The sequence below is a fragment of the Paramisgurnus dabryanus genome, chromosome 1 (assembly GCF_030506205.2).
Source record: "Paramisgurnus dabryanus chromosome 1, PD_genome_1.1, whole genome shotgun sequence".
NCBI lineage: Eukaryota > Metazoa > Chordata > Actinopteri > Cypriniformes > Cobitidae > Paramisgurnus > Paramisgurnus dabryanus.
The window spans coordinates 19,250,014-19,265,512 of NC_133337.1; the positions used below are offsets into that span (position 1 = coordinate 19,250,014).

General features: G+C 38.3%; 1 protein-coding gene across 2 annotated transcripts in view; it reads right to left on the bottom strand.

The window, feature by feature from the left end:
• Positions 1-15,499, bottom strand: part of pde3a (phosphodiesterase 3A, cGMP-inhibited) — a 76,871-nt gene that overhangs the window by 39,042 nt on the left and 22,330 nt on the right. For both annotated transcript variants that reach the window (XM_065273353.2, XM_065273352.2), the window contains exon 2: positions 503-553. In XM_065273353.2, coding sequence (XP_065129425.1) covers positions 503-553 — 51 coding nt within the window. The remainder of the gene's footprint in view (positions 1-502; positions 554-15,499) is intronic.

Genomic DNA, 15,499 nt, shown 5'->3' on the forward strand with positions numbered 1-15,499 from the left:
AAGCGCAGGGTCTGATACAGAGCATTAACTCTCATACACATTTACATTCTGCTCATAATGATTAATTCAAAGAGCAACTTTCAACAAAACAAACAATCATAAATAATGTCCAAGTCACATTTTACCCCAGAAGTAAAAGAAATTTGCATAAAGAAAATTAAGCCTGTGTTTCACAACCATTAAGATGCTTGGCACTGTGCCGTTATTTTCATGACGATTAAGCACATTTCCTCCCCTGATTCTCATTACTGATATGCATCCGAATGTTTTACTTTAGAATTTGGTTTGTAATTCTAGTAAATCTCACTGGTGATTTTAATAAATTAGATTCTTATTTCTGAAAAAAAAAAAACTTTTTAATGCAGTACTTACGCGTGCTTATATGTCATTGAAATAATGTAACAGTGCATCAACTGTTTAGGTTCCAAATGACTCAGACATACAGTTTGTTGACAGAGGTTCACTAGCTTCATAGCATGGAGACAAACAAACTTAAACTGACCTGAGATCCGCGGGCGCCTCTTTTGTGGTCCCATTCCTGTTGAGGGAGCATCTGCAGAGAAAAGCACAAAATTTTAGACTCACACTCGCTAAAGAGTGCAGCACATAATCCATTCACCATTCACAATCTAGTGAGCCTACGTACGCTCTACCTCACTCACTAAAAATACACAGAAAGGGGAGAGAGGGGGAGAGAGAGAGAGAGAGAGAGAGAGAGAGAGAGAGAGAGAAAGAGAAAGAGAGAGAGAGCTCTAGGGTTGTCTTTTTCTTTCTCCTGCTCACACGCGTCCTATTTTGTTCAGTGACACACGTTCATAATTCAATTTCACACTCAGGCAGTCTTTACTCGTCGCTCCTCACCGCTTAACCGCATCTCAATGGCTGTAAACTTTACGCACTCTCATTAACAGACAGTAGGAGGTTCCAGCAGGAAGCGAGGAACAGGCCGCGTCGTCGCATTGAAACACATCTTTTGAAATTAAATATCACCTTAAAAAAAAAGAAAAGTGAGTTCCTCTCACGAGCAACACTGGACACTTTCAACCTCGCTGGAATGGCCTCTGGTCAACTCAAGACTTAAGCATGGGAAAGTGGACGTTTATTAATAAAACTCAGCTACTTACAGTACAAGATGAATATTTTCCTTCGGTTTGAAGGGAGAGGAAGCCAAACAAATGGCATTCTGGCTGAGTTTATTGTATACAGGCAGTAAATCAGGGTACTTGCATCCATACCGGCCACCCTCAGGCCTGTCAAGTCCTAAGTACACTATGTGACCTGGCACGACATGTAAACTGTGCATCCAAATGGCACTGTAAGACAAGCGGACCCACGGGACACGTTGCAACCATCACATTATTCGCAGGCGGAACATGACATATTAAATTTGAATATGTTTTTCGTATTATGAGGAACGGTTACGGAAAATTCACGTTCACGTGGACTGAAGGATACGTGCACAATGGGTGAACAAACCCAAGCAAGAAATATGATGTCTTACAAGAACACAAAAAATAAGCATGCTGTATTCCATAAAGAACCTTTAACATCGGAGAACCTAAAGGTTCACTGCACTGTTAAAAATAAAGTGCTTTAAAGGTTCTTCACTGCAGTGCAATAGAAGAACCATTTCTTTTATACATTTTTATAATCTAAAGTGAAATAGAAAGGTTGCTAAAGGGGTCATGAAAATCTGACTTTTTTTTTATTGTAATAATTGGGTCCCCAGTGCTTCTATCAACCTAGAAAATGTGAAAAAGATCAACCCAGTAACTTAGTTTTGATAAACCATTCTCTGCAAGCATGTGAAAAATGAGATCATTCAGATTTCACCTGTTTTGTGACATAGGTATCGAGTCTAATTAATCTGCACACTATCCAACCATGGCACTGCCATTTTGTGCAGAGAGGAAGAGAAATAAAAAGATAATTGACAACTGAGTTTCAATTTCAACAAACCACCATCATTGCGATCAGTGTTTGCATTTCATCAGCTCATTTGCATTTTAAAGGACACATTTTTAAATGCACCTAAAAAGTAGCAATTTTAACATGCTATACAAATGATCTGTTATGCATTTTGAGCTCAAACTTCACATATGCACTCTGGGAACACCAAAGACTTATTTTACATAAAAAAAATCTCATAATATGACCCCTTTAAAGGGATAGTTCGGCCAAAAATGATATTAAAACCATGATTTACTCACCCCCAAGCTGTCCGAGTTGCATATGTCCATCGTTTTTCAGACAAACACATTTTCGGATATTTTAGAAAATGTTTTAGATCTTTCAGTTGATTAAATGTAATGTTACGGGGTCCACGACCTTCAAGTCCAAAAAAAGGGCGTCCATCCTTCACAAAATAAATCCAAACGGCTCCAGGATGATAAACAAAGGTCTTCTGAGGGTAATCCGCACAGTGTTTTTGTAGAAATATCCATATTTAAAACTTTATTAACGTAAATAACTACCTTCGGGTAGTGCCGCCATCTTAGACTCCTCTGTATTCAGGAGAGAGTATTAGCGTAGTGTACGCACTTTTCTTAGTGACGTATGACAAATTCGGAGGGCGGGGGCACAGAGCAGCAGCAGAGAAACCTCCGTAGGCTGCGTAAGCCCTCATCTTGAATGCGGACACGACTAAGATGGCGGTGCTAGTTATTTACGTTAATAAAGTTTTAAATATGGATATTTCTACGACAACACCGCGCGGATTACCCTCAGAAGACCTTTGTTTATGGAGCCGTTTGGATTTATTTTGTGAAGGATGGACGCATTTTTTTTGGACTTGAAGGTCGTGGACCCCGTAACATTACATTTAATCAACTGAAAGATCTAAAACATTTTCTAAAATATCCGAAAATGTGTTTGTCTGAAAAACGATGGACATATGCAACTCGGACAGCTTGGGGGTGAGTAAATCATGAGTTTAATATCATTTTTGGCCAAACTATCCATTTAAAGGTTCTTTTTGGAACCATTTAGCCATAAAAGTGAGATTATTTATTGAAATAAATTAAGCATAATAAGTAAATTAATAATTTTAGCATCTTTAGAGCAGCCTTCTTTTTTACAGATCTGCATGCTGGGATCCTTATTAACTATATTAAAGAAATTCCCTCAAATAGGTTTTTAAACATTTTAAATGTGTTGGCCATGTATCAGCCATGTATAAAAACCATGTATCAGCCAAGGCACGATAGGTACAAAAGCTGTCACTTGGACGGTACCCTTTAAAAAGGTCCTAATACATACCATGTGGGTACAGATACAATACATGTATGTCCCTGTGAGGTACCAATATGTCCCTTTAAGGTACACTGTAAAAACATGCAGCAGTAAGTTTAGCAACATCAACAACAACTTCATTATGCAAATCAATTCAACCTACTTTTAAAGTTTACAAAACATAGAAAAACAAGTTGAAATAGTTTATCTTAATTTGTTAAGTTAAAGTTACAAAAATTATTTGTTGATTAGATATCATTTTTACAGCATACTAATATACAGTAAATAAATACTTTTGAAAAGCTACCGTCCCAGTGACAGCTTTTGTACCTTTTTTCTGAGAGGAAGTGTAGGGTACAGCATAGCATCTGACATCATCACTGTTCTTTCTACAAAATAACACTTTTTGCAGGCTGTCATTGACCTCCACAGGTTACGTAATGTTATGTAAAGGCTCTTCGGCTGGAGGTCAAGCACCGTCTTTAACCGAGGCTTTAGGTAACCGCATCCACTGACAGTCATTCAGGTCTGTACCATCATCATTGAATCACCTGCTGGCAAAGAAAAGCTTTCACAGACGTTACGGCAGCAGCAGCCATACACCACAAGATTTTAAGCTTTCTCACAGTTGTCTCTGCCTATTAAACTAGAAATGGAGAACATTTGTGTAATGTATCTAAATATCTAAAATGTCCTTAAAAGCAGGTGCTTTTACTGTGAGAGCACAGGCAAAGCTGCCAGGTCTCCGGTCGGTGGTTCATTTCATCGAAACGGCATTGTGGCATTAAGCCGCTTCAGTATATTAATAACAGAGCCTGACGTAGATTCGCCACTGTTAAAATCATTAAACTATTCATAAAAAGATTTTCCAAGGTATTTCAAAGGATTTCCTGCAAACGGCGGCCACGATGTCACTCAATCAAATCAGTCTACATTTACACACAATTGCGCCATTACTGTGGGCGTGCAAGTAAATGCCCTCCATTTGAAAGGAAAATAGAGATATTTTCAAGCACAAATGGGCACCTAAAAATGGATTTAACAGCGTCTTTACAAATATTTATCTACCCCGATACAAAAGCAATCCTCCCTAGAGCGGATTTCTCAAGGGAGCGACGCTAACAGGCCATGCTAATGAGATTTCTCTTTATTCAGACATCATTGTAGCGAGGACAGACAATAATCTTCCATTAATAAGCGAGCTCTCCATTTTCTAAGTGAAAGGGGAGAATGTAGGAGAACAAGTCGTGACAGAACAGTGCAGCTCTCAGTGGCTTAAGTGACAGATGAGCAATACTTATAATAAGGTGCATGATGCAGCATCGCTTTAATATTGCATGAACGAGCTGCAGCCGACGGTCTTTTTGCTTCTCTTTTGCTTTTTCCCGACTCCTTCCTATTAAAGTCTTACTATTGCATCTGCTGTATAGAGTAGCCTACACATCAATATTCTTATGTCCTTTGCATACCTCCATAACCTGCTGCATTTGCCAACATGTGCAGTATATAACACAGCATTCTTCACACATTTCAATATGCTTGCTTTGATCTTCCGTTTTTAAAAGTGATGAATAATCCATCACGTATGTAGATGATAATTCAATGAATTAAACATGCAGTGTAGGCCATGCAATAATATGTTTAAACATTTATAATTGCACACAGCATAGTTGCACATACTGTGTATTTTATTCTTAATTTTTATTTAAAAAGTTTTGTCACCTCACCATGCAAATCCAACAGAGCATCAGCGGGTAACGTGACCTCCCTCAGGTGCGGCAGTCGCAGCCAAAAGCGGCGCCCGAGACGCATCTCTCAGCCATTACGCCTCTAATGCGCTTTTAATAATGTAGAGACTTCGGGTGAGCTAGAAATCACGCAGGCCTGCTGCAGCCGTGCACTACATTACTGCTCGCTTACTTCACAATGATTCATTAATATCCAGTGCTGTGTTCACCGGATACTCCACACGCACTTATGTGCGCTGAATTGCTTCATTTAAATACATGTGAGTGGGCCATTTTTCAAGCACTGTGCAAACAACACTGAATTGTTTAGAAGATGTAAATACAGTCGTTATTTGTAGATCTGCGAAACTAAATATCCGTTTGCATTGATTGTGTTGTTAAAAACGAACAGAAAAGCCTTAAACTATTGCAAACCTCGCTCCACATGTGAATAATAATATTATATAACAATTTAATGTCTTGCATTACAGTAAGTGCATTTACAACAGCATTTTAAATGACAAGATACATTGCATCTACACAAAAACACCCCCCCCCCCCCCAAAAAAAAAGGTTCTGATGTACAAGTCCACAGTATTTGTTTTATATATGTTTTTTTTTTCATTGTATATCTTTCTCATATTTCTGTAAGACTGGTATTTGTTTAATAATTCTCTTTCTTATGAATTAAGCGCAGTACGGCCTGCAGGTGGCGCAGTAAATGAAATCCTGATAGAATCACAGCAACAATACTGTAAAATGGAGACAAAACATTACTAAACTGCAGGAATACTTTACCACAATGTTTCTCAAACGTTTTAAAATACAACATTTGTGTAGGGTGCATGCCTTATAGCCCCTCCAAAGAAAATTCATAACATAAAACATTCTCTAACGAATCTAAATTAAATAAAACATATTTTAAAGATTTAAAGAATGTATTGCTGTTGGTTGGTAGCTATATTTTTCTGAGGTTTGATTTTGATAAAGTAATGTATTTTATGGCAAGGTGGCACAGTTTGGAAACCAATGCTTTAAAAATGCATGCAAATAGACAGCGTTTATATACAGTTAAACAATTATAACAGGCTTCAGCAAAGTTAAACAGTAAATGCATTAGCTAATGCATTAACTAGTTTAGTAAATGCATTAGCTAACATAAACTAACAATGAGCAATATAGTTTTCCAGCATTTATTAATGCCAATAAATTCACTCATGTTAGTTCTTTGTGCATTAACTCGTGTTAACAATTACAACTTTTGATTTTATGAATATATTAGCAAATGCTAAAATTACCACATGAATTAAAACTAATAAATGCTAAAGAAGTCTTTGTTAGTTCATGTTAGCCAATACATTAACTTATGTCACCATAAGCAATCTCTAAGATTAGTTTCCATTGGTTAAATTCCCATTGGTCAAAATCAGTGTTGAAAACCACGACAAATGAGTTAAATGAGGATTGCGTTTAACAAATGTCCACATGTTCAGAGTTTGTGCTGATGGTGTGCTTGTGAAACGTTTCTCCTGTCAGCTACGGTCAATCCTGCCTGCCTCTCTGTGCATTCTGTCTGCACAAATATCCTGATCCAAAGATGAAAACTGAAGCTGAAGAGGAAATGCTTGTCCTCCCCTGAGACCTCAACCTCTGACCTGACTCCGACTGGCTCCCAGTGGTTCGTTTAAGGGGTGTTGGTTAAAGAGCCAAAAGACCCTGGAGAAAAAAGTTAGGCTTCCAGGAAAAAGCATTGGCCAGACGAACCAGATTTCATGCTCCTGTAAAAGTCCCGAATCACTGAGTTTTAAGAGCTCAGCGCAACATGTGTAGGTGACAAACAGATTTCCATCTCATTTTCATCTGACGTTCACGATAACTTTTAAAACCATTATTTACAATGTTTATCAGATGGAGTGCGTTTGGATGACAAAGATAAATCACATACTGCATTTACTGTTCGGCTGAGCTCAACCGCAACCCCAGCCAAATTTCTCTCGGTCACACTTGCGTCACTCCCGAGGAAAGTGAAATTTACTGTTCGTGTCAATACGCATCAGGAGCTCGCCAACTGCTTAGCATAGAGGAAAACCCTAGTTCATGAAAAGCAATACCAGCCCTTACAAAAACAAGACAGCAGGATGTCTTTAAACGTTGACCTGGATCGTAGCTGCTTGCGTCTGTAAAGAAAGTTTTCTTTGACCGAGCTCTGTTGCGAAACAAGTCAGTCGGTTGGCTATTAGCACAGAGCTTGTATGGCCAAACCTGCGTTGTAAAAAAAGTCAACACATTCCAGAGCGTTTGCAGTTTGCGTGCAGCCTCGCACAAGAAACCAGGGCGAGTTTGGACTGCTGCGTACACTTTTCGTGACGCCAAAAGTATGACTGCTGAAATGTATCCTTCAGTACCACAACGGCTCCGGCTGTAACCCTCTCTGTGCCAGTCAAACCGGCAAGAGCAACAAATTGCTCCCAGAGACTCCTCTGTTTTTTCGCTGCTCCGAACTGCACGCTGTCACAACAGCGTTAACACCATATCATTACATGTTACACAGCATGAGCAATGGAACAGCCGCAGCTAACAGCGCCACATGCACCCAGCCATAAAACCTCACAAAAGACACACGCTGCAGTCTTGCACACACATTCACTGTTTCAGCTGACCCTTTGGTTTTTACTTCTGCACAGTTTGTTAGTATGACTTAAGTCTGCTCAAAGCCTCTAATATACTCACAGGCCGGAAAAACCATCAGGTAAAGGCATCAGAGGCCATATTACAGTTTCTTGCACAATAAGTTAGTTGTCTTTATTGGGGATGATGGGAGCAGATTTATAATAAATAAAGTGCACTGGCAATTCTACAAACTGATACTTAAAATGAATTTAACTCCACACCCAAATGAAATCATATGTGATTGATGGACACTGAGTGTTTGCATAGCATCAGTGACTTGAAGACTTAAGATGAACTGTTATAAATTAACTTTAAATAGGGGCGTAAATCGGACATCTCGTCATGATATGATATCGATTCTCCCAGCTAGTAATACATGTTTGCCGATATTAAATGTATGCTTCTTTTTGTTGCAATCTGATGCACAGCCCAAAATGCCTAGATGGACGTTAGGTGAACATGCACTGCAAACCCGGACAAGTTAAATTTACTTAAAAAAATGGAGGAAAGTTGTTGCCCTAAAAAACTAAGTAATGTGAACTAAAACAAGAGTACATTTAACTTAAAATTTCAAGTTATTTCCATATAATTCAGCAAGTTTGTTAAACTTAATTTTAAGTTGATTAAACTTGAATTAATTTTTAAAATTAATTGCTCTGTTCAACATCTCCACTTAGTTAACCGAGTTTAAAGATTTTCTTATTTTAAATGGGACATGAAAATCTGACTTTTTCCGTGTTTAAGTAATTGGGTCCCCAGTGCTTCTATCAACCTAGAAAATGTAAAAATATCAACCCAGTAACTTAGTTTTTTAACCATTATTTGCAAGCATGTGAAAAAATAGATAATTGAAATTACCCAAAACTGCACATTTTTGCTCACCTACAAAGTGGCAATTTTAACATGCTAATAAATTATCTATATCGTATTTTTGGGCTTAAACTTTACCTATGTACTCTGGGGACACAAAAGATTTATTTGGCATCTTAAACAAGTCTTGTGAAATGTCCCCTTTAATTCATTTATAATTATTTAACTTTTAGTGTTAAAATGGTATTATAACACAAAACTCACGACTGATTATAAGTCACTTTATTTTGATAAAGTAAAAAAAAATTATTGCACTCCACTACAATAAAATATGCTGAACCGGGTTCATGTAAGTAAACACTGTTACCTGAACAGTGCCTTCACAAAATTATAATTTACTTACAACAAACATTATGGGATTATGGGTATTCCTTATGACATGCACTGATAATTTTAAATTCATTTATTTAAATGTTTTAGTTTAGTTAATTTTATACGGTTAAAAGTTAAACAAACTAAGATTTTTAAAGTATATGTCCAAAACTCAAAATATTTAGTAATGTTTACATAAAAAAAAAAAAAAAAGACAATAGCTAGGTTAACAGTGTGAGCAAAGTGTCAAAATAAATGTACGTAATATTGATATTTTAAGTGTGGAATTGATGCATCATATCATCAGACATTTGATCGTTGCATCAATCCATATTAATGTACAGTATTGTTACACCCCTGCTTTTAATGCACCAGCCACTTTAGCATACACAGACCTACTAGCCAAAACAGCGTCTGAAAAAATCAACCAGATTATTAGGTAAGTCACTGCATACAGTAGATAAAGTAAATTTGTTATCAACCCCTGTTTGGGACTTAATAGATATGTTCAAATGCTGAGAAAAAAAACAGATGTGTCTGTTTTTATATGCTAATCACAAGTGTTTACATGAAATCTGTTGGCTTACACGAACTTGCACAGTACACAGTGCCAAATGAATGAGTAAAAGAGAGGGTGTGAAAGATATTGTGTATGTGCCAACATCATTACCACCACAGTTATAGGAGGCGATAGAGGATGACAGAGATTGTAAATTGTTCTTCTTCATTTCATTCATGTGTCATCATATTGTTAAATGTCAAGCGCTGAGCAGAATGCAAAATTCGGGTAATGCACCAGAACAGATTTCTGCAAGTACTTGACACCAAAACAACATGTTTTATTCTGCAAGTCAAAATTCACTAATAATCATTTAATAGATTATATCACTTAAATGCAAATGAGATTTGAGAGCTGTGGCCGGTAACATAAACTGCTTAGACTAGTTTTACCAGTTAGTCATCTAACTTTTTCCTACTGGTCATAACTTTTTTAATGATCAATTACTTATAGACCTAAGAGCATACGAGAATAAAAGCAGTGGAAACCTATCATATATGATCCGACAAACATATATGGCTCACAAATGTTATAAACCGCTTTTACGGTGTCAGTTTGTCTATTACTGTGGTCACATTGTGAACAATCTTTTCCATTTCTCCTTTTGTGTTCCACAGAAGACACATGTCCGGGACCTAACAAACACACACATAAAGATTCATTCATCATAAAGATTTCTCCTCAAGATGGTGGTCACGCTGGACCACCCAGCATTGTATATGCTCACCGCTGTGAGTTGCAGCACATAAATACAGCATCCGACGTCAGTGACGAACCCCCCTGCTCTTCAAAAGGTGACGGTCGGCGCCTTGATTCTCGCCGTGTGTTTCTTTATGACTCTCTAATCCAAACAACCACAGTCTCTTCAACCTGCTCTCTGTCTAAAGACAGTATCACACGTAAGCTTCACATTTCAGTCGCGTGCAGAGGTGGCCAGGGGAGCGAAGTGACAGATCTGTTCTTTGTTCAACAACAGGCCCAGCAAGAACATTGCGTTCGGTCAAAACTCCTCCTGGCCAATTAAAAGCCTCTCTGTTTTGCTCTCTCTCAGTGCTGTCTGCCGCTCACCGTGATGTTTTAGGGCAGCGAGGGATAGTGACGTGCGCAGAGATCTCCCGCTGTGCGCGCACCGCTTCTGGCAGGCCCTTGTATGGAATAAAAGCACTGGAAAGGAGGCTGCCAGGCGCACAATGGCCTAGGAAGAACAGCCAGTGACCTCAAGAGCGCGGTTTTCCTAAGCAGCCAAGGCACGCGGTAGGCATGACGCTTTTGGCTCACGACATCTCCACTCCAGTGCCGCGTGACCCCCGGTCCTGTCCTCATTTGCATGATGAGATATGCGCAACGAGGCTCATCGAAGCATCTGTTTCGAATCACCCAAGTTTCACGAGGCGCAATGCTGTTTAGACTGTCAACGGACTATTTCGCAACAAATCCCCCCCGTAGGTAAAACTTAGTGCGGGAAAATCCCCGTTCACGCAGAAAATACACTGATCACTCGAGCTACCCTGCATGGAGAGCGTTTCTCCTCTGATGCGTTGAGCATTATCTGGTGTTGCGTGTGTGTACCTATTCATTTGACTGGAGGGTAAATATTTGGCTTGGCAGTGTCAGCCGGGCCCGGCGTGAGTAAGTGCCACTAAGGGAATTCTCCTGCGTTCCCAGGAGGAAAGCGGGCACAGGCCGCTGCTCGTGAGGCTCAGCCACCGGCAGTCGCGAGCGCAGCTGTGCACGTGAAGCTAGCATGCTGTTTCCCTTCAATAAAAAGGAGACGTACAGCGACTCACTGCAGCTCTAAATGTCAAGTGCGATACAGAGGCACTTACGTCAAAATGAGATAAGATTACAGTGGGCTCTGCAAGGGCGGAAGACAGAACCCTCGAGTGCACCAGGAAAATGCATTAGAAAGTGACAGCCAGAGCTCAAAAAGAAACACATTCAAATTTTAGACCATTTATTTATTTCACGAAGCACGTGAACGGCTTTACTTTGCCACGCACCGACCGTCTGCATCTTGCACGCGCTGACTGCGTCGCGCACCCCAAAGCACTATAAATCCATCCTGAATGTTCGCTAATCCCTCTCAGATTTGTTTTCTCTCGCTTAAAAAAGGTACTTAACTTTCCAGCCCTGCCTCTCATCTCGGCACAAATCTTCACACCTGCCGACTCTCAGCCTGCTCTGATCTGAGGAATCCCCCTGACCTGTTATCAGTTGATGGGAGTTTGTGTCATGGAGGGCCGATGACTCACGCAACCCATCGATGGGGCAAATCCCATCAGTCATGCTCATCGATGCGTATTAGGCCCAAATCTGCTGGGCAGGACGCCTGTCGATCTGCACAACAGTCGGTACCTGATTACTTATTGATTTGATTTACCTCTTGCGTCACGCCAGCCCCCACAGACCAGCGGCCATTCAGAACTTCAGCGAGGGACAGGTGAGGATTATTGTTGGGAAGGACATTAAAAGATTGCTTTATTTTTTTATGCAAAAAAACCCCCAAATAAACAGCAAAGCCAGCTGGTAAAGAAAGAAAATGTAAGCTTGTTGGTCAGGAACTGTGACCCAGGTCGATTCAAATGTATTACAATATTTGCAAAGCAGCTTTACAATAAATACAGAGTAGTACAAGCAAATGCTGGTGAAAATATATACTGTAGGCTATATGATATTATAACAAAATATGCATACATTAGCAGTACTGCAAAAACAATCAGACCATTATGTATATTTATCAAACAGACACAATCATGAAGCTAAATTATTATTTTCCAGTATGTATTTATACAATAAACTGGATTTTAGAATGACAGTATTATTCTTCTGTCAATAACAGTATTGTTTTGATCATTCACAAATACCTGCTTACTTTAAAGCAAAAAAGACATAGTAGTGTTTGGCGTTCGCTAACAACAAAGCTAGAATCTGCCCTCTTAAATAAAAGCAGAAAACTGGGCCATGCTTTCACTGTACAGCCAGAAGCCACCCTGAAGCACACAAATCTGGGCCCAGAGTCAAGACTGTTTTACTCCATATGGGAAATTTGCACTTTTTATTACAAATTGCGTATTAGACTAATAAGAACCAGGCAAGACACAGACTACAACTACCCAAAATGCCAACTCGAAGCCAAGACCATTTTGCTCAGAACAGTTGCTCCGGGGAAGCAAAGTCTGCATTGTTTTACCTCTAGCAAGTCTAAAGTTTACCTCGCTTTACCCTGATTTAACTGATTACAATATGACTGAGCAACAATCAAAGACATTTTTAAAATAGCATCTAAACGGCGCTTCAAACTAAAAGAAATTCGGCATCGCTCGCTGAAGTTACGCATCTCTCTCACGGGACGCACAGACAGGACCGAAATAGCCCATAATGATGCACAAATGAAAGTTGCGTTAGATCAAGGTAGAAATCTGATGTCTCTCCTGTCCTTTGAGGCCATGTTGAGCTGTGCCAATAAGGTGATGTGCTGTTTTTCCACTCACTTTAGCACGGGTGACATCAACGCAGGGCAGCGTGGGGGCTCTGGCCAGGCTGTGATTGGGTTAGCTGGCTCTAATGGCTCAGTCTATAGAGGGACTGCATTAACCTAACACACAGCTACACTACTGATTACATTCATAATACTAATGAGGACGTGTCTGGTGTCCCAAATCAGAGTAATAAAAGCAACCAGAAACCCGAGAGAGAGGCATACAACACACACACACACACACACACACACACACACACACACACATATATACTCACATAAACTTCCTGTTCTCTGTATGGAACATGATCTATAATGGGCACAATGCCTTTATAATCCTGGTCGAGTATATTTAAATATATTTGACTATATTTGATCAATGGAGTCAAAATTGGGGGAATCCAGTTCCTCTAAAGGTTTACCTTCCTCTTGACTGTGTTTTATCTGCTATTTTATTTTATGTACACATCACTACACAAATAAATCTGACTTGGATTTAGAGATTTATTTAGTTAGTGTATATTACAGGTTTAGTTTATCTATTAAAGGAACACGCCCAGATTTTGCGAATTTAGCTTATTCACCGTATCCCCCAGAGTTAGATATGTCCATACATACCTTTCTCATCTCCGTGCGTGGTGTAACCCTGTCTGACGCAGAATACGGTGAATAAGCTAAATTCCCAAAATCTGAGCGTGTTCCGTTAATTATGGAATATTAAAAGATTTGTAACTCAACTGAAAGTTCTTTAAAACTTAAATAATACACCTGACGGCTATGCATTTATTAAGATTCTGAACCCTGGAATTAAATTCTTCTTAGAAAATCAATAATTAACTTTGCTTCAAATGATCCGATTATTACAGACAACATAAATGAAAGCAAGAACGACACAATCTGACTTATAAAATGAGTGAAATGACACAAACTCTCCAAGAATCGCTCAGCGGTCAGGACACAGGCTTCATTATCGGCTAAGGGTTGTATTTACAGCAGACGGCTTTCTCTGAAGCCTGGATAAAAGGCTAAGGAGCTTGAATCTGATGTTTAATGAATCAGAGAAAGCGTGGTTCTTACTGGTGCCATGCATGATGGAGCTGACTCCATCCAGAGTATTCAACGGGCAAAGTCCATTTGGTGTCAGTGAGATGCTGAATACTGTAAACTGCCTAATGACGTTTAGCTATGTTTAAACAACTTATGGACACTTATGTTCTCAGCTGAATAACGCCATACTGTTTACTGCATATATATTTTCTGTGTACAGAAAATAAATTATTTTGCGATGATAAACAGTATGTATTCAGCTCTTATGAGCTCATATATTTATTAAGAGACTTTCAGAAAATCGACTTGTCTGTGCAGAAAAATGGTAAATGGTAATGAAAATGATGAATGAATGGTAATGACGTTTATTAAAAAAAAATCATGGAAATGTCAACTATCCATACGCATACTACTGTACCCAGTAGGCAGTATGCCCTTCCCAACATAACCTTCATAAAACACTAATCCCAAATACATGCTAATGAGGTAAGAACAGCAAAAGAGTATTGCTTGCGTCAGCTTTATTGAAGCAGGGTGTAATGGGACATTGAAACAACAGTAGCTTTGTGTGCATGGAGCTTGTGAAGGTACTTCTAGTTTTCTATTGCCAGTCAGCCATAACCATGACGAAGAACAGAGGGGTTTGAGGTAGTGATTTGTCTAAAAGCAGCAATGGCTGGCAGCAATCTGAGAGACAACACTGTACTGCAGGTTTTTTTTAAACTACTCCTTTTTAATGGCCAGATTTTAAAACTGTAAATATAATGCGGGTAAAATATTTACCCCTATTTTTACCTTTTATGTATATTTTTTACTTTGACCTATATATATATATATATATATATATATATATATATATATATATATATATATATATATATATATATATATATATATATATATATATATATATATATATATATATATATATATATATATATAACTGTAACTTTTTGTTACAGTCTTTATATATTAAAAATCATGCATTTTCAAAAAAGATTATTATTTTGGTTTGATTTCAATTACTTTATTTTTTTATTAAACATTTTAATCTCAATAATATATTTAAAGGTTGACATGAGAATCCTTTACCTCACATGATTAGAAAATAGCTTTCAGCCAGATTCTGAGGTATGTTTAATGCTGATCCATTTGTTATCAAAAATATTTTTGCTGATATAAATTTTTAGTGCCATCAAACTGGCTGTTCAAGTTATTTTATTTTACATTTAAAATTCTTAAAAGCTTTTACTAGTGATGCACCAAAAATACATTTTTGTGCCAATATTTGATTACTTAGAATTAATTCTATCGGTAATGATAGATACTAAGTTTTGCGATTTAAAAGTGCAGTGTACAAAATGTCTCTGTCAACCACTTGGCCAATGTCCGATAGTTGGAAAAATAACTTTTATGTCAAATATAGGCTGATATATCAGTGCATACTAGTTTTTACTTTACACTCTGACCCACTAAAATAAGTTAAACAATTTCTACAGCAACTCGCCACTGGTCATAATTTAAAATAATCGGTTGAAATGACTTGTGAAGCCTATTTAATTGTACTTTGTCAAAATGAAATTGAAATGAAAAACTATTTTTTTT